At 46.9% G+C, this 27,664-nt stretch overlaps 1 protein-coding gene across 8 annotated transcripts in view; it reads right to left on the reverse strand.

Annotated features, from left to right (window-relative positions):
* Positions 1–5,393: 5,393 nt before the first annotated feature.
* nav3 (neuron navigator 3) overlaps positions 5,394–27,664 on the reverse strand; it is a 330,490-nt gene continuing 308,219 nt past the window's right edge. For all 8 annotated transcript variants that reach the window (XM_033037973.1, XM_033037971.1, XM_033037967.1 and 5 more), the window contains 12 exons: positions 24,669–24,822; positions 23,424–23,595; positions 21,430–21,527; positions 20,556–20,651; positions 19,233–19,401; positions 16,506–16,741; positions 15,066–15,220; positions 12,591–12,662; positions 11,610–11,806; positions 9,468–9,586; positions 8,156–8,359; positions 5,394–7,585 (listed from right to left, as the gene is read on the reverse strand). In XM_033037973.1, coding sequence (XP_032893864.1) covers positions 7,466–7,585; positions 8,156–8,359; positions 9,468–9,586; positions 11,610–11,806; positions 12,591–12,662; positions 15,066–15,220; positions 16,506–16,741; positions 19,233–19,401; positions 20,556–20,651; positions 21,430–21,527; positions 23,424–23,595; positions 24,669–24,822 — 1,792 coding nt within the window. In that variant the 3' untranslated portion in view covers positions 5,394–7,465. The remainder of the gene's footprint in view (positions 7,586–8,155; positions 8,360–9,467; positions 9,587–11,609; positions 11,807–12,590; positions 12,663–15,065; positions 15,221–16,505; positions 16,742–19,232; positions 19,402–20,555; positions 20,652–21,429; positions 21,528–23,423; positions 23,596–24,668; positions 24,823–27,664) is intronic.

Below are 27,664 nucleotides of genomic sequence, written 5' to 3' on the forward strand. Positions count from 1 at the left end.
TTTAATTTTCCTCCTGCAACCCTTGCACATCCATGCAGCATAGATCTGTTGAGTTCATCTTGGGCTCCCACTCATTTGTTACAAGAGATAATAATGTTCCTGTTAATAGACTCTGGAGGAAGTTGTCAGTGAAATGATGATAAATGCTGGCAAAGGATCCTACCTTGAGATTCTGCAGGAAGGAGATGAAAGTGAGTTGGCTGCCAATGGATATTCTGGCTTGTTCCTTGAGTTAGGAGCTCCATAGACCCATGGGATGCCATGTGACTGTGTCATGTGACATCTATGGTTGCAAAGCTTAAAGAGGCATTACCAGCTCTTTGAGATAGTCAACATTGCATTGAATATCATACAGATAATTCATTTGACAATGAAACTTAATTAATCTAAGGGGATCATAGTGTCATACAGCATGGAAACAGGCCCTTCAGCCCAACTTACCCATGCTGACTAACATGTCCCATCCTACACTAGTCCCACTTGCCCATGTTTGGCCCATATCCCTTTATACCGTTCCTATCCAGGTACATGTCCAAATGTCTTTTAAATGCTGTTATAGTACCTCCTCTGGCAGCTCGTTCCATACACCCACCACCCTCTGTGAAAAATGTGTCCCTCAAATTCCTATTCAATCTTTCCCATGCTACTTTAAACCTATGCCCTTTGGTTCTTCTGCCCTGTATACAAAAAAACTGTGTATTTGTCCCACCTGTCTGGACCCACCTGCCCACATTTGGCCCATACCCCTCTAAACCTTGAAACCTAAGCCCAATTATGTGAATGTTTTAAGTGGCATAGTTTTAAGGTGAGAGATAAAGTTTGAAGGAAATAAGCTGGGCAAGTATTTCAACACAGAGTGTGGTGGGTGCCTGGAATGCGCTGCCAAGGGTGGAAGAGGTTACTATATAGGCATTTAAGAGGCTTTAAGAGAGGCATAGATAATACTTGTTCAGTGAAGATTTACAAGTGTTGCCAGTATTCTAGGGTCTGAGCTACAGGGAAAGACTGGGGTTAATTTCTTGGACCACAGGAGGCTGACGAATGATCATATAGAGATGGATAAAATCATGAAGGGAATTGATAGGATAAATGCACGGGGTCATTTACCCAGGAATGAAGAACCAGACGACATACGTATAAGGTGAGAAGGGAATGATTTAATAATACAACTTTTTCACTCAGAGGGTGGAGGGTATAAGGAACGAGCTGCTAGAAGAGGTAGCTAAGGCACTTACAATAACAACATATAATAATAAGAAGGGAAGAGACAAAGACTTAAGACTTTTGCCTTCCATCACAGTGAGGAGGTGCCTGGTGAACTCACTGTGGTGGATGTTAATTTGTGTGTTTTTGTCATTTTGTATTATATGTAGGAATGCAAGGCAACAAAATTTCGTTCAGACCGCAAGGTCTGAATGACAATAAAGGCTACTTTGACTTTATAACACTTGTACAGGTACAGGCATAGGGAAGGTTAAGAGGGATATGGGCCAAACATGGCAGGTGGGACTAGTGTAGATGGTCGGCACGGGTAAGTAGGGATGAAGGGCCTGTTACTGTGGTGTGTGACTCTATGTACTGGTAATGGATCCATGAGATTCTTAGAAAAAAGACAGAAAGGGCTGAAGTAACTCAGTGGGTCAGGCAGCAACTTCGGAGAACATAGATAGGTGACGTTTCGGGTCGAGACCCCCTTCTTCAGACATCAGTTCTTGAAGCTGGAGTGGGGGATTTGCTTAAAGCCAACAGGCAAAGTTACCTACCGACATCGTGGCGCAGCAGTAGAGTTGGGTTCAATCCTGACTATAGGTGCTGCCTCTACGGAGTTTGCACGTTCGCCCGGTGACCGTGCGGGTTTTCTCCAGCAGGTGCTCCAATTTCCTCCCACTCTCCAAAGATGCATTGGTTTGTAGGTTAATTGGCTTTGGTAAATTGTAAATCATCCCTAGTGTGCCGAATAGTGCTAGTGTACATGGCGATCATTGGTCGGCGCAGATTGGGTGGGCCGTAGAGCCTATTTCCACACTGTATCTCTAAGTTATCGGGATGCATCACAGCATGGTTGGGGAACAATTCCATCCAAGGCCGCAAGAAATTGCAGAAAATTGTGGGCGCAGCCCAGACTATCACAAACCAACCTCCCTTCCATTGACTTCATTTACACCTCACGCTGCCCTTGGCAAAGCCACCAGCATAATTAAGGATTTCCTTCGCTCCATAGATGCTGCCTCACCCGCTGAGTTTCTCCAGCATTTTTGTCTATCATAATCAAGGTTGAGTCTCACCCCGGTCACTCCATCTTCTCCCCTCTCCCATCAGGCACGAGGTATAGAGGTGTGAAAACGCACAACTCCAGATCCAGGGACAGTTTTTCCCCCAGCTGTTTTCACGTAACTGGGCCATCCTATCACCAACTAGAGAGCGGTCCTGACCTACCATCTACCTGGGGAGACCCTTGGACTACCTATAATCAGACATTACTGGACTTTATTTTGCACTAAACGTTATTCCCTTTATCCTGTATCTGTTCACTGTGGATGGCTTGATTGTAATCACGTATTGTCTTTCCGCTGACTGGTTAGCACACAAGAAAAGCTTTTCACTGTACACTTGACAATAAACTAAAATAGACTAAAAACTAAAGACTTTAATCCATCCTGGTGACTCCTGTTCACCACATTGCAGCGTGGAGCAAGAGGCGGTGATTATTCAGACACACATCGTCACTTGGGACCGGCTCCTGAAAGACATTCCCTGTGGACTTGACAGATGGTGTAGACCTGCCCACCGCCAAGGGAAAAGGCCTGGCCCGGCTAAACCTCACACCATAAGTAGCGAGGTGTGAAGTAATCTAGCAAAATCAGCAGCTGGTGCAAAAACAGCTCATCTCAGAGTCTAAAATGCTGGAGTTACCCAGTGGGTCAGGCAGCATCTCTGGACAAAATGGAATAGGTGACGTTTCAGGTCGAGACCCTTATTAAGACTGAGAGTCAGGGGAGAGGGTAACTAGAGGAATCAAAACGTACATAACAAATCAGAGCCGGCACCGATGGCCAAGGAGCTGAGAATAATGCAGAATGATTTCTCTAATTTCAAGTAAGCCTTGCATTCCCCTCTCTCTCTGTCCCTCTCCCATCCTAGTCACCCTACTAGTTTCACTGTTCATATCCCTTCATTATCATCTCCTCCACAGCCAACAATGGAACGATGAAACAGGCCATTCGGCCCACCGGGTCCACGCCGACCAATCCCATTCACACTAGTTCGATGTTATCCCACTTTTATTCCATACACACAGAGGGCCAATTTTACCCACAAGCCTGCACGTCTTTGGAGCATGGGAGGAAACCGGTGCACCTGGAGAATACTCAGCAAACTTCGTACGGCCAGCACCCTTGGCCAGGATCGAACCTGGTTCTCTGGTGCTGTAAAGCATCAACTCTACTGCTGCGCCACTGTGCTGCCCAGATGGTTTTGCAGTACACCATACCTACCACATGGTTCCATTTTTATTGCCTTCATTTAACCCTTGCTATCCTTGGACTCACCTTCCTGACCTTCCACCCTTGCAGTTCGTGGCGGCCTGAACGGTCCGTTTTTCACTTCTTTTCCCTTTTAAATGACCCCCGTTTGTTTGATGTTCATTTACCCGCAATAAATTGATCCCAGTGGAAGTAAGCAGGTTGTAATTGGATCTGGAGGTTTTGCTTAAGGTCCCAGACTCTCATTACAATCCAGGTTGTAATTGGATCTGGAGGTTTTGCTTAAGGTCCCAGACTCTCATTACAATCCAGGTTGTAATTGGATCTGGAGGTTTTGCTTAAGGTCCCAGACTCTCATTACAATCCAGGTTGTAATTGGATCTGGAGGTTTTTGCTTAAGGTCCCAGACTCATTACAATCCAGCTTGTAATTGGATCTGGAGGTTTTGCTTAAGGTCCCAGACTCTCATTACAATCCAGGTTGTAATTGGATCTGGAGGTTTTGTTGTTTTTTAGTTTAGTTTAGAGACAGGACCATTGGCCCACCGACTCCATGCCGACCACGATCGCTTCCATTCTCTGCACACAAGTCCCTTCCACTTGTCCACACTGACCACCGACCATCAATCACCCGTTCACACTAGTTCTACGTTATGCCACTTTCTCATCCACTCCCTACATGTAAGTCCCTTTCGCCCACAATGTCTGTGTCGAACATGATGCCAAGTTAAACTAATCTCCTCTGCCAGCACGTGATCCATATCCCCTCCATTCCCTGCCTATCCACGTGCCTGTCTAAAAACCCTCATAAATACCACTATCGTATCTGCCTCCACCGTGCCCATCACCCTCTGTGTAAAAAAACTTGTCCCTGTACATCTCCTTTAAACCTTGCCTCTCTCACCTCAAAGCAATGCCCTCTAGTCATTGATATTTCCACCTGGGAGGTGAGTTATAGACTTTAGACTTCAGAGCTACAGCGCGGAAACAGGCCTTTTGGCCCACCGAGTACACGCCGACCAATGATCACTCACACTATCCTACACACAATTTACGACTTTACTTAAGCCAATTGACCTACGGGACGACAGATGGCACAATGGGCTAAGTGTTCGGCTGGCGATCGGAAGGTAGCCGGTTCGAATCCCGCTTGGAGTGCATACTGTCGTTGTGTCCTTGGGCAAGACACTTCACCCACCTTTGCCTGTGTGTGAATGTGTTTGAGTGATTGGTGGTGGTCGGAGGGGCCGTAGGCGCAGATTGGCAGCCATGCTTCCATCAGTCTGCCCCAGGGCAGCTGTGGCTACAGAAGTAGCTTACCACCACCGAGTATGACTGAGGAGTGAATGAATAATGCGATGTAAAGCGCCTTGAGTATTAGAAAGGCGCTATATAAATCCCACCCATTATTATTATTATTATTACAATCCTGTGTAGGAAGGAACTGCAGATGCTGATGCAGATGCAGTCCTGCACGTCTTTGGAATGTGGGAGGAAACCGGAGCACCCGGAGAAAACCCATGCGGTCACAGGGAAAACATACAGACTCTGTACAGACAGTACCCGTGGTCAGGATCGAACCCGCGGTCTCTGTCGCTGTGAGTCAGCAACTTTACCATTGCATCACAGTTTCGCCCTGTAATGATTTTATTTCTCTCAGAGTCTTGTTGGATTTGCTCAAAGAGCCGTGCTATACTATCCAGTCTTTGACATTTCCACAGTGGAATAAAAGGTTGTGACTGTCTGCCCTATCTATGCCTCATCATTTTATATACCTCGATCAGGTCGCCTCTTAGCCTCTGCTGTCTGCCTGCCGTTGACTAACGGAGGTTCTCCAGTTGCCTCCATCCATTGCTGCCAGCGCCAGATCAATGTAATACCTGGTAAGAAACGTAAACTTGCCAAAGAAAGATTAATTCAATAAATAGTATCACTTTAATGGTAAAGTCATAATTTAGACAGATACAGAGTGCATTATCTGGAAAACAAAACAATGTACAAGCTGCAAAGACATCAAAAACCGAGTTTATGGGCCAGTGCCCATTGAACCGGCTACATCCAAATACTCAAACTTAAAGGTTATAAAGACTACAAAAAACTCTCCTGATGATGGTTTTTTCTTACCATTTTTTTTCCTCTGGTTTTCACTGATTATTTACATTGTATGTTACATCAAAATGTACAGAATATAAAATATGTTTTACAGAAAACTGTTCCACAAAAAAAAGCTCCGTAATTCTCGTTGAGATGTATCACGGACGGCAGCTCGGGCTAACGGTAAACTTGTGCTAAAACTGACTGGGACATCTGCTGGAGATGAGCCAGCGATTACACGGATGATTCAGTATTGGAAGCCGCCTACCCGCGGCTCCTTCTAAAGCCCCGCGGCAGGCAGCTCCCCGCACCGTTCATCTTCACCACACACAGAGGGTAAAACACATCCCATCTACACGGAGAATTTTATCCAAAAAATCCCAGCATATTCGAGTGAATATAAACGTTTACACCAATCAATACACCATGAAGGAATCATTAAACTCTTTACTGTGCAAGGCAATAACCAAAAACAAAAAAAAAAGTTTCTAACTCTTCCTCCAACTTCCCACACTTGTGCAAAAACCATAATGCAAAGAAGCCCACCCACCCCGTCCAGAGTAACGGGACATGAACTCATTAATACTTTGTCGTCTCTCTTCCCCCTCTCGCACCTTCTACGGAATGTAAGTTGGAAGGGTAAAGGGGCCAATCGAAGCCCCGTCGCCAGGCAAGAGGTGGACAGAATAGGAACGGGCAGGTCTGGGGGACCTCTTGCACAGTGAGTAAAGTCGGGGTGCGAGGTGGGGAGGTGTCCCCGTTACCCTTGAGTGAGTCCTGGGCTTGCATACAGGTAGTAAAAAACATGCTGGAAGTCTATAGAAGCAAACAATTTGTGCTCTTCTGTTGGGTGGTCCCACGTCCACTGGGCTACCGCCAGTGGAGAACTGGTGCAGCACAAACCACAAAGCGTTTCCCTTGAGGAATCCCGAATCCCCGTTGGAAAGGGGGAAAGAGATGCACACACACACACAATGAGAGAGAAGTGTGTATAAAGATCAGTCGAGCTGCCATTTTTGTTTGATCCCAGCAGAAAACCCTGAAGACACTGTTGTTAAGAGGTTCTACCTATTGGGTGTAGAATTAACCTGAACCCTCCCAGGCGTTGCAGGATGGAGTAGCTTTCTTTCACTGCGGTAATCTTTTAGGGAGTAAGGCAAGTGAGTTCAGCACCATGTGTTTACCACCACTCTCACATAGAGACTGAGAGTTTCCACAACCCGTGATGATGTAGCCCTTCACAAACTAGGATGGTCACTTGCTCCGCTGGTGGAGGCAACTGAGAGATCTTCCTGTCAAGTTTAGAAATAAAGACCAGTAGAAATCCAGAGAGGGAAGGCTGTCGGCGGGGGCGAGTGGTTGGAACCCTGCTGTTGGGTGTAATCCTGCTTGGAGTCATCCCCTGTGTGGTCGCTCACATTGTCCCCTCCCACGCTATTGTGCTTAATTGTGCTCACGGTCTCCAGATGCGGAAGTTAGTGATGACCACCAAGCCATTGGACTGATTCCAACCAGCACCAATGGAAGGGAGTTTGGAGGTGGAACACTGATTGCTCCATTCCTCAAATCAAATCCAAAACGGGTGTACACGTCCCACAACTTTGTATGGTTCCGGTTTGGCTTAATTCATGTGCAATTTTGTTTTTGAGTGTGTGTGTGTGTGTGTGTGTGTTATTTTTGTTGTTGTTGCAGGGACACCAACAAACCCTCATATGATCCAGGCGGGCAGGGTCAGTGCTCTCTCTGAGAAGCCCCCCCTGTTCCCCCCGCATTAGCTGGACGTCTGCACCCCTGGTGTTGACCTGTGCTTCAGGCGATGAGGGAGAGAAGGTCCGGGCTCCGACCGGCGGTCGGCGAGAAGTCCGCCATTCCAACCCCAAGGCGTCCGCTTCAGAGAGTCGACTCCAAAGATGAATCTAGAATGTCATCGTGGTGACTGACGTTATCGCTGTCACAACTCTGTGTGCTGGAGTAGTTCGCCGCCTCCTGAAGCCTTATCAGCATGTTCATCTAGTCAGGAATCAACAGGCAAGAACGCTTAATTGTCAATATGTACCAAAAACAGAACAATTAACTGATGTTGATGTTGTTAAGCTGGAAAGGGACTTTAGACTTTAGAGATACAGTGTGGAGATAGGCCTTTTGGTCCACTGAGTCCACACTGACCAGCAATCTCTCCGTACACTAGCACTATCCTCGAAACACTAGGGATTATTTACAACGAAGCCAATTAATCTATAAATCTGCACATCTTTGGAATGTGGGAGGAAACCGGAGCACCTGGAGAAAACCCACGTGGTCACAGGGACAACGTACGAACTAGGTACAGACAGCACAAGTAGACAGGATTGAACCGGGTCTCTGGTGCTGTAAGGCAGCAACTCTACTGCTGCGCCACCGTGCCGCACCAATGGATAGGCTGAATGGCCTAATCCTGATCCTATGACTTATGAACTTAACTTGATCACACTCCCTCTCAACCCCATCCTCCTGCCTTCTCCCCATTCACATCCTTGCTGATCCAGAAGCTATGGACGCGTTTGGGCGCAGACGTGAGCGGCGTGCGGCGGGATTACTCACCAGAGGGTCGCCGTCGCTGTCGCTCTGGCCCACGTGCCGGGAGGAGCCGCCTTCCTTAGCAGAGATGTGGCCGTCGTAGCCCACGTCCTCGGGCCGGAGCTGCAGCAGGCAGGGCCAGTCCTGCTGCAGGGAGCCAGCACTCCATGGGTAGCTGTCCACCACCCAGCGCGACGGGTCATCCCACTGCGCACGCGTCCCGTACAGCTGGCAATAGGCAGGGCACACATACACAGGGTCAGTACACCCACGGTCTCTCCGTGTAGTCAAGAGAGTCAAAAGAGTTTTATTGTCATATATCCCAAACGGAACAATTACATTTTTTACTTGCTGCAGCACAACAGAATATATAAATATAGTATCTGTAAACAATATATTAAACAAAAATGAAAAGTTCTGTGAGTATGTGTGTGTATATATATATACACACACACATTTATAGAGCATATATACAGGGGCGGAAATCATTGCATGCTATGAGAGGTAGGGGACAATTCCCCCCCCCCCATGTTTTGTACTTCGGACTTTATCAGGTGCTTTCTAAGGGCTGAATCTTTCAATAAGGGCTGAAGGCCTTTCAGCGCCCCGCGCGGCTTAAAATCAAACTGCTGCATCGAGGCGATCGAGGCCTCCGATGTTGAAGCCCCCGCCGGCCGATGAAAGACCCCGTGAACGGTTCGATTCAAGCCCCACGATTTGGGGCGGATGAAGCTGCTGTTGCTGGAGTTTGGTCACGAACCAGGTCAGCTCCCGATGTTACCGTCCACAGGGCCCACGGCTGAAGCCTCGCATGAGCGCGCGTGTGTGTGCGTGCGCATGCGCGCGCGCAAGGTGGCCAAGAAATTGTGTCCCCCGCATGTTTTGATAGCAATTTCCGTGCCTGCATATATAAAAAGCGTGGAAATAGCCCTTCGGCCCAGCATGCCCACACCGACCAACGTGTCCCACTCACAGTAGTCCCACCAGTCTGCATTTGGCCCATATCTCTCTAAATCTGTCCTATCATGAACCTGTTTAAATATTTCTTAAACGTTGCGATAGTACCTGCCTCAACTACCCCCTCCGGCAGCTCGTTCCAAGCACTCGCCACCCTTTGTGCAAAAACGTTATCCTCTGGTTTCTATAAAATCTTTCCCCCCTCACCTTTAACCTATGTCCTTTGGTTCTCAATCTCCCTACGCTGGGCAAGAGACTCCATGCGTTTACCTGATCCATTCCTCTCATGATTTTGCACACAAGATCAACAATGTGGGTCTGGATTTAAAAGGACAGCTGCCAAACTGAACTTAAAGAGAATCTTAGGAAAGGCATTTACCTGAAGTCCCTCTCGAACTGCCTCCAGAAGATAAGGAATAAGAGAATAGTTCCACAGATCTGTGAACCATACCCTGGAACCATCTATCTCCAAAGGGCAAGAGAGGAAGAGTCTGGGACCTAAAGCATGGAACAGAAAATTAAATCAATCAATTTGCAAACCAACAATATCGTGTGCATGCAAAAGTCTACAGCGGTCACCACACTGGAAGGGGGAGATTGGTGAACTGGGGGTTGTGGACGTAGTCCAAACCATCACACAAACCATTGACTCCATCCACACTTCACGCTGCCTCAGCAAGACCAACAACGCAATCAAGGACCAGTAAGTATCACCCCAGTCACTCCCTCCCCCCCTCCACCATCAGGCAAAAGGTACAGAAGTGTGAATACGTACACCTGCAGATTCAGGGACATTTTCTTCCTAACTGTTACCAGGCAACCGAACAGCCCTCTTCTCAGTTATAGGGCTACCTCACTAGAACTATCTTTAATTGGACTTTATCAGCCTTCGATGTTACATCTTGCACAGAATGTTGTACCTTTTCCCTTTTATGCACTGTGGTCAGCTTGATTGTATTCATGCATAGTCTTTTCTTTGACAGGATAGCACACAAACAAAAGCTTTTCACTGTACCTCGGTACACGTGACAATAATAAGCTGGACTAAACTGAACAGAAGGTGCCATAGCTGGTGGGGGATTTCAATTCAGGTAAATTAGTAAACTGGATTCTGAAATCTAGTACCACAAAGCTATCAGAATGCAAGGAAACTCATCCAGTTCACAATTGTCCCTCAGGGAAAAAGTCAGCCATTATTATGCCCACAGTAATGCTCGCAGGTGACTTCAGGCCCACGTTAATGTTAAGGAAGGGTAAAGAGTGATGAGACGCAGGCATGGTTTGCATGTGGCAAAGGAATATTAGGATCTCTCTTTCTGATTGTAGGAGTGATTAGGAATCTTAACATGGGATCCAGAGAGAGTTAGCCAACTGGATAGAGAATTGGCTTCATGGAAGGAAGCAGAGGGTGATAGTGGAAGGTTGTTTTTCGGATTGGAGACTTCTGTCCAGTGGCTTGTCTCAAGGATCAGTGCTGGGCCCACTGGGGTTTGTGGTTTAATCAGCGTTTTGGATGAGAATGTGCAAGGCATGATTAGTAAGTTTGTAGATGACTAACGTTGGTGGGCATTTACCTAGAGTAGGAGAATCTAGAACCAGAGGACATTGGTTTAAGGTGAGAGGGGAAAGATTTAATAGAAACCTGAGATGCAACTTTTTTACATAAAGGGTGTTACGTGCGTGGAATGAGCTGCCAGATGAGGTAGTTGAGGCAGGTACTATAACAACATCTAAAATATATCTGGACAGGTACATGGAAAGGAAAGGTTTAGAGGGATATGGGCCAAATGCTGTAGGTGCGACGGGTGTAGATGGGGTTCCTTGGTCACCATCAGCAAGTTGGGCTGACGAGCCCTTTTCTGTGCTGTATGACTCTATGAGGCCTGGAGAGAGTGGATGTGGAGTGGATTTTTCCACCAGTGGGAGTGTCTAGGATCAGAGTGCACAGCCTCAGAATAAAAGGACGTACCTTTAGAAAGGAGATGTGGAGGAATTTCTTTAACCAGAGGGTGGTGAATCTGTGCGATTCATTGCCAAAGACGGCTGTGGAGGCCAAATGATTGGGTATTTTTAAAGCGGAGATTAACTGATTCTTAATTAATAAGGGCATCAAATGTTACAGGGAGAAGGCAGGAGAATGGGGTTGAGAAGGAAAGATAGATCCGCCATGATTAAATGGTGGAGTAGTTACGATGGTTCGGAATCAAGGGATATGGGGAGAAAGCAGGAAAGGTACTGATTTTGGATGATCAGCCATGATCGTATTGAATGGCGGTGCTAGCTCCAAGGGTCGAATGGCCTACTCCTGCACCTATTTTCTATGTTTCTATGACTTATGAACTTATGAACCATTTCTGTTGATCCCAGCATTTTCTACGGCCGGAACGTTCCCCTTGGCGTTACTGGACCCCCAATGTAACTCTGAGGGTCCACATCCAAAATGTCACTTGCCCATGTTCTCCAGAGAGGCTGCCTGACCCGCCGTGTCATTTTATGAGGTGTTTCCGTGTTGGTCACTCACCGATAGTCACATCAGAAGAGCTGTGAGTTTCCAGGAAGGCGTTGAGATGCTGCCACACTTTGGGGATCCAGTCGATGATCCTCAGCAGATCGTTGTTGCGCATGTTCTTGTCGATTTCGGTCTCGATCAACTTGCGGCGCAAATAGCGACCCAGGAAGCCCTTCACGGGTTCCGTGTGGTTGGCGCACAGAACCCACCTGCACAGTCAGAGCAAGGGACAAGGTGGGAGATGCAAAGATGACGTGTACTGCCTGCACACCCACCCTCTGGTCCTCAGCCTATTATAGCAACACTCGATCTGTCTTCCTCCCGGGTCCTCCCGGCTTCTCCTTATCAGAACAGACCGAATGGTGGAAGGCCTGGATAGAGTGGATGTGGAGAGGATGTTTCCACTGGTGGGAGAGTGTAGGACCAAAGGGCACAGCCTCAGAATAAGAATACTGAACCTTTAGAAAGGAGATGAGGTGGAATTTCTTTAGCCAGAGGATGGTGAATCAGTAGATTTCACTGCCACAGACGGCAGGGGAGGCCAAGTCATTGGGTATTTTTGAGTTGGAGGTTGATAGGTTCTTGATTAATAAGGGCGTCAAAGTTTACAGGGAAAAGGCAGGAGAATGGGGTTGTGGGAAAGATAGAAGAAGATGATGATGATGATGATGATGATGATGACCATATTGTCACATGTACCTTGGGTACAGTGAAATCCTTTATTTTGCACGCAATACACAAAGCATGCAAAGAGTCACCACATATAGGGTGCCGACAAAGTTACAAAAGACCAGCATGATCAAATGGTGCAGCAAACGCAATGGGCTGAATGGTCTAATTCTGCTCCTGTGTCTTATGGTCTTATAACAAAAGGAGATTGGATGGTGGGGAAGCAGAGGGGTGGAGGGAACTCACGATGAAGTACCAGATAGGGAGAGGCGGTGAGGGCGGAGTGAAGGGTCACTGGAAGGGGGTGGCGACGGTTAGACGTACCTGAAGTTGTGGTGGAGCTCCAGGTTGGCTGATGAGGAGACCGCCTGGTTCATGGTTCCAATGACATATGGGCTGCAAAAACAGAACACACCAGGTCAGATATGCTGGACGCGACCTAAATCATTGCAGATGCTGTACATAGTGGTAGTGGGTCGTTGGCTTCAGGTGGGGAACACCTGTTAGCGCAGTGGTAGAGTTGCTGCCTCACAACGCCAGAGACCCAAGTTCGATCCTGACCACAGGCGCTGTCTGTGTGGAGTTTGTACGTTCTCCCCGTGACCGCGTGGGTATTCTCTGGGTGTTCCAGTTTCCGCCTACACTCCAAAGATGTACAGATTTGTAGATTAATTGGCATCGGTTAAACAAAACTTGTAAATTGTCCTTAGTGTGTAGCATAGTGCTAGTGTATGGAGTCATCGCTGGTTGGTGCAGACTCAGTGGGCCGAATAGTCTGTTTCAGTACTGTATCTTGACAGTCTAAAGTCTACTGTCTTCATCGATGGGTTGACAGTGGAGAGAGTCAACAGCTTCACGTTCCTGGGCGTGTATATCTCTGAAGATCTGACCTGGACCCAGCACATCGATGCAATACAAAAAAACCTTATCAAAGCCTGTACTTCCTGAGAGGATTCAGGTAATTCGGTATGTTGATGAATACTTCATTGAACTTCTGCAGGTGTACAGCAGAAAGCATTCTACCTGGTTGTATCATGGCCTGATTCAGTAACATCGAAGGAATGAAGGAGTCTGCAGAAAATGAGACACTGCCCGGTCCATGACGGATACTGACCTCCCCGCCATCGAATGGAACAGGAAGCACTGCCTCAAAAACGCAGTCAATATCTCATGACACCCACTACACCCTGGCCACGCCCTCATCTCGCTGCTACCATCAGGAAGAAGGTACAAGGAGCCTGAGAACCGTGACCTCCAGGTTCAGGAACAGCTCTTACCCAATAACAATCAGGCTCTCGAACACTGCACAAAACTAACCTCAGCAACTGTGAATTGGTTCCACTGGAGACTATGGTTTTGTACTAATATATGTATTAAAAATCATAATTGCTGAGGTTAGTGTTGTGCAGTGTTTGCTGGCAAGAAGTTGCTCACGGTTGTCAGGCTCCTGTACCTTCTTCCTGATGTTAGCAGTGAGATGAGAGTGTGGCCAGGGTGGTGTGTGTCTTTGATGATCTCAGCTGTGGTATTACTAATTATTAATTTATTGATTATTTATTTGTTGTATTACTGTATTAATGAGATGTTAAGCTGCAGCAAGTGTAAGTTCCATTGTGCCATTGCTGGTACACATGAGGTGTACACACTTTTGACTCCTGCTTGGAATCTCTACACACAGGGTTCCTCAATTAAACCCGGCAGAACAGGGGGAAGAAAATGGTGGAAAAGACGATATCCCATCTATTCCATGGGATGTTTCTTCTAATCTCTGGGGGTGAATTAAGAAAATCTCTGCCGTTCTTTGTTTCTACCCGTTCAGACTATCCCACTTTCTCATCCACTCCCTACACACCAGGGGCAATTCACAGAGGGCTAATTAACCTACAAACCCGTACGTCTCTGGGATGTGGGAGGAAACCGGAGCACCCGGAGGAAACACACGTGGTCACAGAGAGAACGTGCAAACTCCACACAGACAGACAGCACCTGAAGTCAGGATCAAACCCTCCAACAGCTGCGCCGGGGGCACCCTGAGGGAGTTCCGGGACCGCTGGGCACCGAGGGGGGTTGAATGTATCCTTGACAAGGATTGCAATATAATTGTTTAGCAGTTGCTTAGCATATTTGTTCGTCTTGTATTATGGTGGTGTTTTGTTTTATTGTATTGTCAATACTATTTTAATATTTGAATAAATATTTTTGATTTAAAAAAAAAAAAAAAAAAAAAAAAAAAAAGCTGCGCCGGTGTGCCCCATCATCTAAAATAATGCAAAATTCTGCCTCTTAAACAAATGCCAACATACACATATATATTGTAGAAACAAGGAACTGCTACAATATTTTACACGTTTTGTGGTTTACATAAAAGGACACAAAGTGCTGGAGTAATTCAGAGGGTTAGGCAGCATCTATGGAGAACATGGACAGGAGACGTTGTGGGTCGGATCCCTTCTTTAGAGATGAAGCTCTGACATCAGTCTGTGGAAGACAATGGGAATGTGGGGAGAATATAAACATTGGCCTGAAGATTGAACCTTTGTCAGTTGGGGCATAGAGTACAAGAGTCAGGACGTCATGTTGCAGCTTTATAGGACTTTGGCTGGGCTGCGTTTGGAGTATTGTGCTCAGTTCTGGTCACCCAAGAAGGGTCCCAATCATTCATCCATGTTCTCCAGAGATGCTGCCTGACCCGCTGAGTTACTCCAGTATTTTGTGCCTTCTAATCCACACTTTTATTTTGTATGTCACCTCAAAATGCATTCAGGAAAATTCCTCAGTGCCAATGTTTGATTGACTCACCACTTGTGGTATCTGCAGTTGAGGAATCCATTGAAGATGTCACTCAGAGATCCCACATGGTGGAGGTTATCGAGGATTATTACGAGAGGGAGATCAGATCCATTATCTGCAGAAGCACATTGATCTGCCAGATTTGACAGGTATTGTCGTAGTTCCTGCCAATGGTTTGTAAAGAGAAGACACACGTATTACAGAAAAGTAGCCAACTTGACATAATCTCGATACGAACATAGAACAGTACAGCACAAGAACAGTCTCTTCAGCCCACAATGTCTGTGCTGAACATGATGCCAAGTCCATCACTTATCTACCTGCACATCATCCATAGCCCTCCAATGTCTGCATGCCCATGTGCCGAACTAAAAGTATTTTTTAAATGCCACTATCATATCTGCCTCCACCACCACCCTTGGCAACAAGTTCCAGGCACCCACAACCCTCTGTGGAAAGAACAAACCCCGAGAATCTCTTGTAAACTCTGCACCTTAAACCTCTTCCCTCTTGTCTTTGATCTGCCTACTCTATCTATGCCTCTCACGATTTTACATACTGCTATCAGATTTTACTTATTTCTATTAGGCAATAATTTGGATCAGTACCCTTCTTCTGACTGATGGTAGTCGGGGAGAGAGAGCTGGAAAAGTGAGGTGGGGGGGTGGGACCAAGCCCAGCAAAAGAGAGAGAGACCTAGGTGCGGGGTTTGGGGGGGGGGGGGGGGTTAGAGGCAGATGGGTGGCGTAGGTGACAAAGGTTGGAGGTGAAAGGCAGACAAAATGGTGTCAGATACGGAGAGAAGAGGAGGAGTGAAATGTAAAGCCAGAAACCGTAAAATAAATAGAAGCAGAATTAGACCATTTAGCCCATCGAATCTGCCCCAAAATGTAGATGAGGTGGGATTTCTTTAACTAGAGTGTGATAAATCAGTGGAATTCATTGCCACAGACGGCTGTGGAGGCCACGTCATTGGGTATTTTTAAAGCGGAGATTGATAAGTTCTTGATTAGCAAGGACCTCAAAGATTATGGTGAGAAGGCAGGAGAACGGGGTCGAGAAGGAAATCTTTGTGGATCTATTTTTCCCTCTCAACCCTATTCTCCTGCCTTCTCCCCGTAAACTTTGAAGCCCTTAATGATCAAGAGCTTGTCTATCACCACTTTAAAAGTACCCAATGACGACATCCACAGCCGTCTGTGCCAATAAATTCCACAGATTCACCTCCCTCTGGCGAAGGAAATTCTTCATCATCTCCATTTCGAAGGTATGTCCTTTAATTCTGAGGCTGTGCCCTCTAGTTCTAGGGTCTCCCACTAATGGAAACGTCCTTTCCACGTCCACTCTATCGCGATAGGGATATAGGTAGAAGGGAACAAGTGTCGGGGGAAAGAGGGGTGGGAGAGTGCGCACTAGGATAGGGGTTTCATTGGGCAAGTTCTTCCTTACCTTGCTGGACTTGTGGTCCACGTTGAATGTGGCTATTGACCCGTTGGTGACTTCCTGTCCAGACCTATTGACCAGGAATTCGGCCAGTTTGTTGGCCAGGTAGGTTTTGCCGGTTCCACTGGGTCCGGACAGTATGATCCGTCGATGCTCCAGCAGAACGTTGAGGTAACAGTGCATGGTGGGCTTTGGAATCAGGGCTTCAAACACCAGGCTGTCCACACTATTCTCCGCCACACCTACAAACAGAACAGCCACAATCTCACTTGGAGCAAAGCTTCAACAAAGCCCGTTTGGCGTCAAGTATTGCCTCGGAGCTAGCAATAAACATGCCGTGATGAAATGGGAGATCCCTTTCCCACTTGTGTAGGAAGGAACTGCAGATGCCGGTTTATTCCGAAGACAGACACAAAATGCTGGAGGAACTCAGCAGGTCAGGTAGTATCTCTGGAGAAAAGTAACGGGCGACGGTTTTGGGTCGGAAATAAGTCACTAGAACTGGATCTGAAGAAGAGTTCTGACCCAAAACGTCATCTGTTCCTTTTCTCCAGAGATGCTGCCTGACCCCCTGAGTTCCTTCAGCATTTTGTGTCTATTGTGGCCGTTGAGGTTGAGAAGGAAATCTTTGTCGATCTATTTTCCCCTCTCAACCCCATTCTCCTGCCTTCTCCCCGTAACCTTTGAAGCCCTTAAACGGTCAACACTTGACTTCCAATCTAAACAGATTGCCGCTTATCCTGAATGAATTGGGAGAAATAGCAGCACACAATCTGAGTGCCTCATTTCCTCCATTACTAATGTGCCCATACCTCACAGTCTATAATGCATGGGAATCCTTCATCTACTTCACTGGTGTATTATGTTATGGAACTGATATAAAGGTTGAGGCCATTGTGCCCTTTGTTGTCAAGCTGGAAGGAGTGCAGACAAGATGTACGTGGATGTTGCCACAACCCGAGGGCCTGAGCTACAGTGAGTAGGCTGGGACTCTATTCCTTGGAGTGCAGGAGGACGAGGGGTTATCTTATAGCGATGTACAAAATCATGAGAGGAATAGATCGGGTAAACGCACAGAGTCTCGTGCCGTCGAGAACCAAAGGACATAGGTTTGAGGTGAGGGAGGGTGGGTAAAGAATTTATAAGAACCTGAGGCGTAACATTTTCACACAAAGGGTAGAGGGTGTATGGAATGAGCTGTAGGAGGAGGTAGTTGGGGCAGGGACTTTTGCAACGTTTAAGAAACATTCCGACAGGTACATGGAAACGACAGGTTTAGAGGGATATGGGCCAAATGCTGGCAGGTGGGACTAGTGTAGAGGGGACATGTTGGCCAGTGTGGGAAGTTGGGCCGATGGGCCTGATTTCCACGTTGTATCACTCTATGACAATCTTTCAATTAGCTTGTTTCCGACCTCTACCCCAACATCTTGTCATTGGACGACCCAGCATACATTTTCACCGGCGGAAGGATTTGAAATTCTCTTAACCTTAGCAGGTAAAAGACTTTCCAAAACTCCCTCAGGGCAAAGCTTCATTCTTAGATGGGATAGTGGCACAGCGGTAGAGTTGCTGTCCTACAGCGCCAGAGACCCGGGTTCGAACCTGACTACGTTTGCTGTTCATAGCTGCACGAGTTTGTATGTTCTTCATGTGACCACGTGGGTTTTCACCGGGTGCTCCAGTTTCCTCCCACACTCCAAAGGCAGACAGGTTTGTAGGTTGATTGGCTTTGGTAAAATTGCAACTTGTCCCTAGTGTGTAGAATAGTGCTGGTGCACGGGGTGATCGCTGGTCAGCGCCGACTCGGTGGGCCGAAGGGCCTGTTTCCGTACTGTATCTCTAAAGTCTAAAGTCAAAACATCTAGACTCTACTACTCAATATGAGAGGTGTGGTTTAAGAAAGTGAAGTACCATGAACAAAACCATCTGGCCCCTCAAGAGAAAGAAAACAGAAGACAGAACATAGACAGTGTGGCAATGTCTGTGCTGAACTTAATGCCAAGATAAACCAATCTCCTCTGCCTGTGCATGATCTATGTCCCTCCATTCCCTGTATATCCCCGTGCCTATCTAAACACCACTATCATAATTGCCTCCACTACCGGCAACATGTTCCAGGCACCCAAACTTGCCCCAAAGTTTAGACTTTGCGCCTCTCATCTTAAAGCTATGCCCTCTAGTCTTTGATTTTTCTATCCTGAGAAAAAAGATTTGTACTGTCTACCCAATCTATGCCTCTCATAATTTTATTTACTTCCATTAGGTCTCCCATCAACCGCTGGCGTTCCAGAGAAAACAATCCAAGTTTGGACATCCTCACCCTGTAGTTACATAAATCCAGGCAGTGTTCCGGTAAACCTCCTCTAAAGCCTCCACATCCTTGCTGTAATGGGGTGACCAGAAGTGCATGCCAAATTTATGCCAAATGCCAACTTCATGCCAAATGCGACCTAATCAAACACTTATGGAGCTGCATCATGACTTTGTGACCCTTATACTCAATGCCCCAACCAAGGAAAGCAAGCATTGTGTTTAGTTTATTATTGTCACGTGTACTGAGGTGCAGTGAGAAGCTTTTTGTTGCGTGCTATCCAGTAAAACAAAACACTATACATAATTGGGATCAAGTCCACATTGCACAGGTAAAGGACACAGTGTACAACATTTAATGCAAAGATATATTCAAACATGTACACTGTATACCATACGCCTTCTCAAAGTGTCCATTACCTTTAAGATTCACTGTGATGACGTTGTTTTCTCCAACCAGGTACCCACAGGGCAAGAGTTCGGGTAACTCCACGTTGTAAGATCTTATAACATCACCGATACTGTAGCTGACAATACTGTCACTGGACAGCCCAAGGCTGGAGGATGGTTCCAGGCGGAATATATACTCCTGAATTCCAAACAGGAATGTAAAGTTTGCAGATTTAATGGCACATTTATTTCAGAAACTGGTGAAGAAAACTGGTGGAAGAAGTCTGTCCCTCCAACCCTTTCCTATCCATGTACCTGTCCAAATCACTTTTAAATGCTGTTACTGCACCTGCTTCAAGTACTTCCTCTGGCAGCTTGTTCCTTATATGAACCACACTCTGTGTGAAAAGATTGCCCCTCGATTTCCTGTAAAATCCTGCCCCTCTCACCTTAAACCTACTCTGGATAAAAGACTGTGCATTCACCCTATCAATTTCCCTCGTGATTTTATATACCTCTGTAATATCACCCTTCAGCCCCATTTTCTCCAAGGAATAAGGTCCTACCCTGTCCAACCTCTCTCTATAGTGTCAGGTCCTCGGGTCCTGGCAACATCCTCGTAAATCTTCTCTACACTCTTTCTGGCTGAATGATGTCCTTCCTCTAGAAGGATGACCAAAACTGAACACAGTATTCCAAATATGGCCTCGCCAACGTCTTCATTCACAACTGTATCATAACATCTCGACTTCTGTTTGCATCCCTGTACCTCTTTGTTATCATCTCTTCCCCAGTCAACATTGGTACGTTATGGGCTCCACTCCTTATCATCCGTTCAGGGTTTTCCTTACCTCCAGTTCCCCGCAACCCTCCCCTCCCCCCACCCAGTCACCTGTTCCTTTTCTCCAGAGATGCTGTCTGACCTGCTGAGTTGATCCAGCACTTTGTGTCTATCTTCGGTCTAAACTAGCACATGCAGTTCCTTCCTACATATCCAACTTCTAGACTTGACACCGAAAGGGCCTATCCCACTTTCACGACCTAATTCACAACCTTTTTTACTCATGGACATTTTTCATCATGCTAGAAAAAACGCTCCGACCTACTTGATGCCACGAGTACCTACAACTAGCAACATGGCCTGCTACAACCTACCTACGACCTCCTACGACCAAGTGACAACCATGCTGCGAGTATGAGTCAAGGGCAAACTCGGCAGAGGTCGTGAATTAGGTCGTGAAAGTTGGACAGGGCCTTAACTGTCCCTTGGAAGACCAAGCAAGACAAGTATGTAAACGCCAACCTTGCAAATGAATCCATGAAGCGAAGTTTGGCTTCAACCCAGACACGTACCTTAAATAATCGACGGATTACACTATCCAGGACATCCCACTTTGTCTTTCCGCTCACTCCTATAGACCCGATCAGGTACCGGGGAGTCTTTTCATCCTGAAAGTGTAACAGTCAGATGTTGCAATCATTGGCTGCTGTGGCAACATTTGGTTTAGTTTAGTTTAGTTTAGTTTAGTTTAGCTCAGCTTGGTTTAGTTTATTATTGTCACGTGTACCGAGGTACCGTGAAAAGCTTTGTTGCGTGCTATCCAGTCAGTGGGAAGACTACAGTACATGATTACAATCATGTTTTCCTCCCACACTCCAAAGACTATACATGACCACATCCCAGGACTGGGAAGAGTTGGATTTCTTCATCGTTCAGACATTCCTAGATGTATGTTTTATGTTTTTGATTTAACCATTATTAGAATTATCTCTGGCCAAATATAACTGAAACCTTTGAAGTTAGTGATTATTTAAAATATACCACAGAATCATGTGAGTCATAGGTAGTTTAGTTTAGTTTAGAGATACAGTGTGGAAACAGGCCCTTCGGCCCACCAAGTCCAGGTTGGCCAATGATCACCCCATGCACCCATAACACCCCCATATCCTACACTCGTGGAGCATTTACATAAGCCAATTATCTTACGTCCGAACGTCTTTGGAATGTGGGAAGAAACCGGAGCTCCCGGAGAAAACCCACGCGGTCACAGGGAGAACGTATAAACTCAGTACAGACAGCACCGGTAATCAGGATCAAACGCGAGTCTGTGAAGCAGCAACTCTACCGCTGCACCACTGTGCCGCCCTTAACTCAGCGCAATGTACCAGTGCTCTCTCTTGCTCCCTCTCCTCCCACCCGCCCCCTGAAGCCATCGCCTCTCGTCACCTTAGTTCGCTTGAGCTGTTTGTTCAAGCAGATCATAATTCTGACGCTACAGCCCTCCTTACGAAATGATCCCTCAGTTCCATCGTCAAGTAGGATGTCTGTAAAAGTAAGAAGAACATATGGGGTGAGGCCCTCTTCACTGTTGTTTAAATCTTGCAGCAACATGTTCATCAGCTATAGAAGCAGAATTAGGCCATTTGGCACATCAAGTGTACTCCGCCATTCAATCACGACTGATCTATCTCTCAACCCCATTCTCCTCTGACACCCTTACTAATCAAGAATCTATCAACCTCCGCCTTAAAGATATCCACTGACTTGGCCTTCACAGCCATATGTGGCAATGAATTCCACAGATTCACCACCCTTTGGTTCAAGAAATTCCGCCTCAACTCCTTTCTACAGGTACGTCCTTTTATTCTGTGGCTATGGCCTCTGGTCCTAGACTCTCCCACTAGTGGAAACACCCTCTCCACATCCACTCTATCCAGGCCTGTCACCCTTCGGTAACTTTCAATGAGGTCCCCCCAACATTAGTGGGCACATGGTGCATTAAGAAGAGATCTCTCTCATTCTTCTTGACTCTAGAACATTCGAGCAAACTGAGTGAAGAAGAATGAGAGAGGATCTGATCAGAATTCTTGCTGCATTGGACAAGACAGTGATATAGTTGGTGTTTCTCCGAACCATAGCATTTGGAACCAAATATCACAGTCTCAGAATTAGGGGTAGGGTCAGTTGGCACTGAGATCAGAAGCTCATCTCCAAACTCGTGGAACTTGGAGTCAGCACTCCCCTCTGCAAATGATCCATAAACCCCAGTCAGTAAGAACAGGTGACAAATGTTCCTCTACCATAAACACTGGATGTGTCCTCAGCCCCCTCCCATAATCTTAATACACTCGTGACTGTGCAGACTCCAATACCAATACCAATACCAATACCAATCCAAGAACATTGACGGATTCACAGACGACACCACGGTAGTGGGCTGGATATCATATACTGACGAGATGTAGTACTGGAAGGAGATTGAGAACCTCATAACCTGGTGCCAAGCCAACAATCTCTCCCTCAATATCAGCAAGACAAAGGAGATTGTGATCGCACACTCGCCCCGCTACACATTGATGGCACCAAAGCAGAGATGGTTGATAGCTTCAAGTTCACAGGAATAAATATCATCAGCAATTTGTCCTGGACAAGCCACATCGAAGCAATGGCTAAGGCTCAGGAAGTTCAGCACATCCCAACAACCATCCCCAACCTTTACAGATGCGCCGGAGAATGCATTTTATCGGATGCATCACAGCATGGTTCGGGACCAGCCCAATCCAAGGCCGCAAGAAATTGCCCCGAGTTGTGGACGCAGGCCCAGACCTTCACGCAAACCAACCTCCCTTCCATTGACTCCATCCACACTTCACGCTGCCTCGGCAAGGCCACCAGCAAAATCACGGACCAGTCTCACCCCGGTCACTCCCTCTTCCCCCCTCTCCCATCAGGCAACAGGTACAGAAATGTGAAAACGCACACCTCCAGATTCAGGGACAGTTTCTTCCTAGCAGTTATCAGGCAACTGAACCTTCCCATCACCGACTAGAGAGTGGTCCTGAGCGAACATCTGCCTCATTGGAGACATTCCGACTATCTTTAAGCAGACTTAACTGGACTTTATCTTGCATTAAACATGATACCCTTTATCTTGTATCTGTACACTGTGGACAGCTTGATTGTAATCATGTATAGCCTTTCCGCTGACTGGATAACATGTAACAAAAAGCTTTTCACTCCACCACTGTACACATGACATGACAATAATAAACAAAACTAAAGTAAATTACGTTGAACCTGAGTCCAACACAGGGCCAAATGCAGGCAAATGGGACTTGGCCAGAATGTCACTGGGTCACCACGGACCAGGTGGGTCGAAGGGCCTGTTTCCATGCCGTTTGGCACTGACTGTGACTGGACACATTCTAGTCTGACCTTACCTGACGTCATGGTGTCGGTGACGTTGAGGTTTTGCAGGGAAAGCCCCAGTGATTGTCGTGAAGACGAGGTGGAGGATGAGTTGGAAGACTGGGAATGTGTGCGGGCTGTGCCACTGCTGCCCGTTTCCGATTTTAGACGATCGTTCTCCGATTTAAGCTGCTCGATCTCATTCTGCAACAAGACCAGTCGTGAGAGTGGAACAACAACCAGACCCAGCCTCAACACCACTGAGCCCCCGGCCTGTCTCGATATACTATGGATGGCATCATTGTAAGCAAACATGGTGTTTCCGCTGACTTTAGAGCAAGCAGCAAAAATGTTTTTCACCGTACCTCGGTGCACGTGACAACAAACTAAGCTAAACTAAATAACACAATGAGGGTGACAGAGTGGCGCAGCGGTGGAGCTGCTGCCTCACAGCGCCAGAGACCCGGGTTCAATCCTGACCTTGTGTGTGTGGAGCTTGCACAATCTCCACCGCTTGATGAGATGGGGCAAAGTTTAAAGGAGATGTGCGGGTTACTTTTTATTTCACAAAGGGTGGTGGGAGCCTGTGATGCCTGTGGAGGAATGAAGATATGATAGTGCCGTTTAAGAGGCTTTTGGATAGGCACAAGGATATGCTGGCGACGGAGGGATATGGATTATATGCAGGTATATAATAGATGGCATGATGTTCAGCATAGACAACATGGGCCGAAGGGTCTGTTCTTGTACTGTACTGTTCTATGTTCTACGTTTGGTGTTCTGTGTTCTATGTTCTACATTCTATGTTCTACGTTCTATGTTCCATGTGTTATGTTCCATGTGTTATGTTCCATGTGCTATGTTCCATGTGTTATGTTCCATGTGCTATGTTCCATGTTCTATGTTCCATGTGCTATGTTCTATGTGCTATGTTCCATGTGTTATGTTCCATGTGTTATGTTCCATGTGTTATGTTCCATGTGCTATGTTCCATGTGCTATGTTCCATGTGCTATGTTCCATGTGCTATGTTCCATGTGCTATGTTCCATGTTCTATGTTCCATGTGCTATGTTCTATGTGCTATGTTCCATGTGCTATGTTCCATGTGCTATGTCCCATGTGCTATGTTCCATGTGCTATGTTCCAAGTGCTATGTTCCATGTGCTATGTTCCATGTGCTATGTTCCATGTGCTATGTTCCATGTTCTATGTTCCATGTGCTATGTTCCATGTTCTATGTTCCATGTGCTATGTTCCATGTGCTATGTTCTATTACCTGCATCCTGTTCATCGCTTCTCTGATCTGGTCGAGATGATGAGCTGAGCTCAGGGCTTCCAGCCGGATGTCAGTCAGCTTCAGCTCCTTCTCCCGCAGCTCGCCCTTGAGGTGAACGATGGCATCGGCCTCCGACTCCGTGCACTCGCAGAGGCTGCCGGGCGGGGGGGAGGCAAAAGGCATCGGTCAGCCTGGTGGCGGCGGAGGCACAGCGGGCAATGTCCGGGCGCACGACACTACCACCCACAGCACCGCCAACCTCCCCTCCCCACACCCAAAGTATTCCAACCCGCACCAGAGGGGGACAAGTGCCGAGGCAAATAGATAAGGAATGCAGGTCAATGAGAGACTGCATCTAGAGAGGGTTTACACCACCAGTTCACTCTCATTCCTATGTCGTTGCTGGTGAATCTACACTACCTGATCATGATGGAAGGATCATCACTCTGAACTGTTACATTTCTTTCTCTTTCCACACACAGTGGCTGCCAGCAGTCTGAAGCAAAGTCCCAGAGGGCCTGTGTCCATGCTGGATCTTTCAATCAATTCAATTGATTGATTGAAAGATACAGCAGGGAAGCTCACCGAGTCCACACCGACCATCGATCACCTGTTCATACTAGTTCTATATTGCCTGTCCATTCCCTCCACAGATGCTGCCTGACCCACTGTGTTCCTCCAGCACTGAGTTTTGCTCAGGATTCCAGCATCTGCTGTTTCTCGTGTCTCTCCTTCAACTTCCAAGGGAAACAAAACCAGCTTCTCCGGTTTCTCTTCAGAACTGAAACGCTCCATCACGGGCACCTTTGCGGTGAATCTCCTCCGCACCCTCTACAATGCCTTCATATCTTTCGTATATCCCTGTGGCCAACACAGCAGATGCTGGTTTATACCAAAGATAGACACAAAATGCTGGAGTAACTCAGCAGGTCAGGCAGCATCGCATTCTGACGAAGGTTCCTGAACCGAAACTTCCCCATCCATTTTGGTCCAGAGATGTTGCAGATGCCTGACCCGCTGAGTTACTACAGCACTTTGTGTCTATCACTGCACACAACTCTCCATCCTTGGCCAAACCAAAGTTCTAGCAGTTTTAAACTGTTTACAATGTTTCTCCTCAAGACTCTAAATGCCCTTCAAGCATGGTCTTGAATCGTCACGGGCTGCCCCTCTGGGGTTGAGATTCCCAGCCGCCCCAGGAGGAAATAGCTCATTAACTTTCTATGTTGAGTGGTGTAGCCCAACCGTTGCCACAGTCAATGTAAGATCTTGCAGGCAAGAGATGAGTGAAGAAAGAAGATTTCTTCAACTATATGAGGGACGGTCAGATCACAGCTCCTGAGACCCTGGTTTGATCCTGGCCTGCGGTGCTGTCTGTGTGGAGTTTGCGCCCACAATCCAAAGACACGTGGGTTTGTTGGAGGAACAGTCAGGCCCCTTGTAAATTGCCCCTAGTGTGTAGGGAGTGGACCAGAAACTGAGATATCATAGAACTCGAATGAACGGATGATTGATGGTTGGCATGGATTCAGTAATCCGAAGGGCCTGTTTCCATGCTGTACCTTTCAATCAATCTGTCCCTTGCAGATTGAATTGATTGAAAGAAACAGAACAGTAACAGGCCCATCGAGTCCATGCTGGCCATCGATCACCCATGCAGATGTGAGGCTAAATGTGGGTGTAAATGCTCTCGAGTGCAATGTGAATGTAAGCACGGGTGTGGAGGGACAGCCATTTGTGGAATACACACACAAACCCTCAACGAGACCAACGCAAGGAGCTGTTAGCATGGGCGGTCCAGCAAGTTAACGTGTTAACCAGCACAATTGGTTTAGTTTGGAAACTCACGGATCGTAAAGCAAGCCAGGTGCAGTTAGATATAAAACACTCCCATTTTTCCAACACAGACTTAGCCCAACAACACTCCACACCAGTGGGACGAAGCAACCGTCATTGAATGCCCCCCCCATCGACTGTCCTCAACAATCTGTTCCTCCAACACCCAACACACGCTCAGCACAAATCTACAAGATGCATTGCCGTTACTCAGCTGGGTAAACGCACACAGTCTCTTGCCCAGAGGAGGGGAATCATGAACCAGAGGACATAGATTTAAGGTGAGGGGGGGAAAGATTTAATAGGAACCTGAGGGGCAACGTAGAAATGTGAAAAATGCCCACGCCCAGATTCAGGGACAGTTTCTTCCCAGCTGTTTTCAGGCAACTGAACCATCCTATCACCAACTAGAGAGCGGTACTTTACACTTTACCGGACTTTATCTTGCACAAAAGGTTGCTCACGTTATTCCCTTTATCATGTATTTCTACACTGTGGATGGCTCAATTGTAATCACATATTGTCTTTCTGCTGACTGGTTAGCACGCAACAAAAGCTTTTCACTGTACCTCGGTACACGTGACAATAAACTAAGTTCCTGCTTCAACTTTTTCACACAAAGGGTGGTGGGTGTATGGAACAAGCTGCCGGAGGAATTAGTTGAGTCATGTACATGGACATTTAAAGGATATTTGGACAGGTACATGCACAGGAAAGGTTTGGTGGGATATGAGACCATCACCCTCAATCAGTCTGCCCATTACCCTATTTTATATTTTTGCCCACTGTTTCTCTCTCAACAGATGCTACCCAACCTAATTTAGAACACAGAACAGTACAGCACAGGAACAGGCCCTTCAGCCCACAATGTCTGTACTGAACATGATGCCAACTTACACTAATCTCCTCTGCCTGCAGGTGGTCCACATCCATCCATTCCCTCCATATCCATGTGCTTATCCAAAAACCTCTTAAATGCCACTATGGTAACTGCCTCCACCACCACCATAGGCAGCGTGGTCCAGGCACCCAGCACCCTCTGTGTAAAAAAAACCTGCCCTGTACACCTCCCTTAAATGTTGCCCCTCTCATCTTAAAGCTATGTCCGCTCTCGTCTTTGACATAGCCACCCTGGGAAAAATAGGTTCAGACTGCCTCCC

The sequence above is a fragment of the Amblyraja radiata genome, chromosome 19 (assembly GCF_010909765.2).
Source record: "Amblyraja radiata isolate CabotCenter1 chromosome 19, sAmbRad1.1.pri, whole genome shotgun sequence".
Lineage (NCBI taxonomy): Eukaryota > Metazoa > Chordata > Chondrichthyes > Rajiformes > Rajidae > Amblyraja > Amblyraja radiata.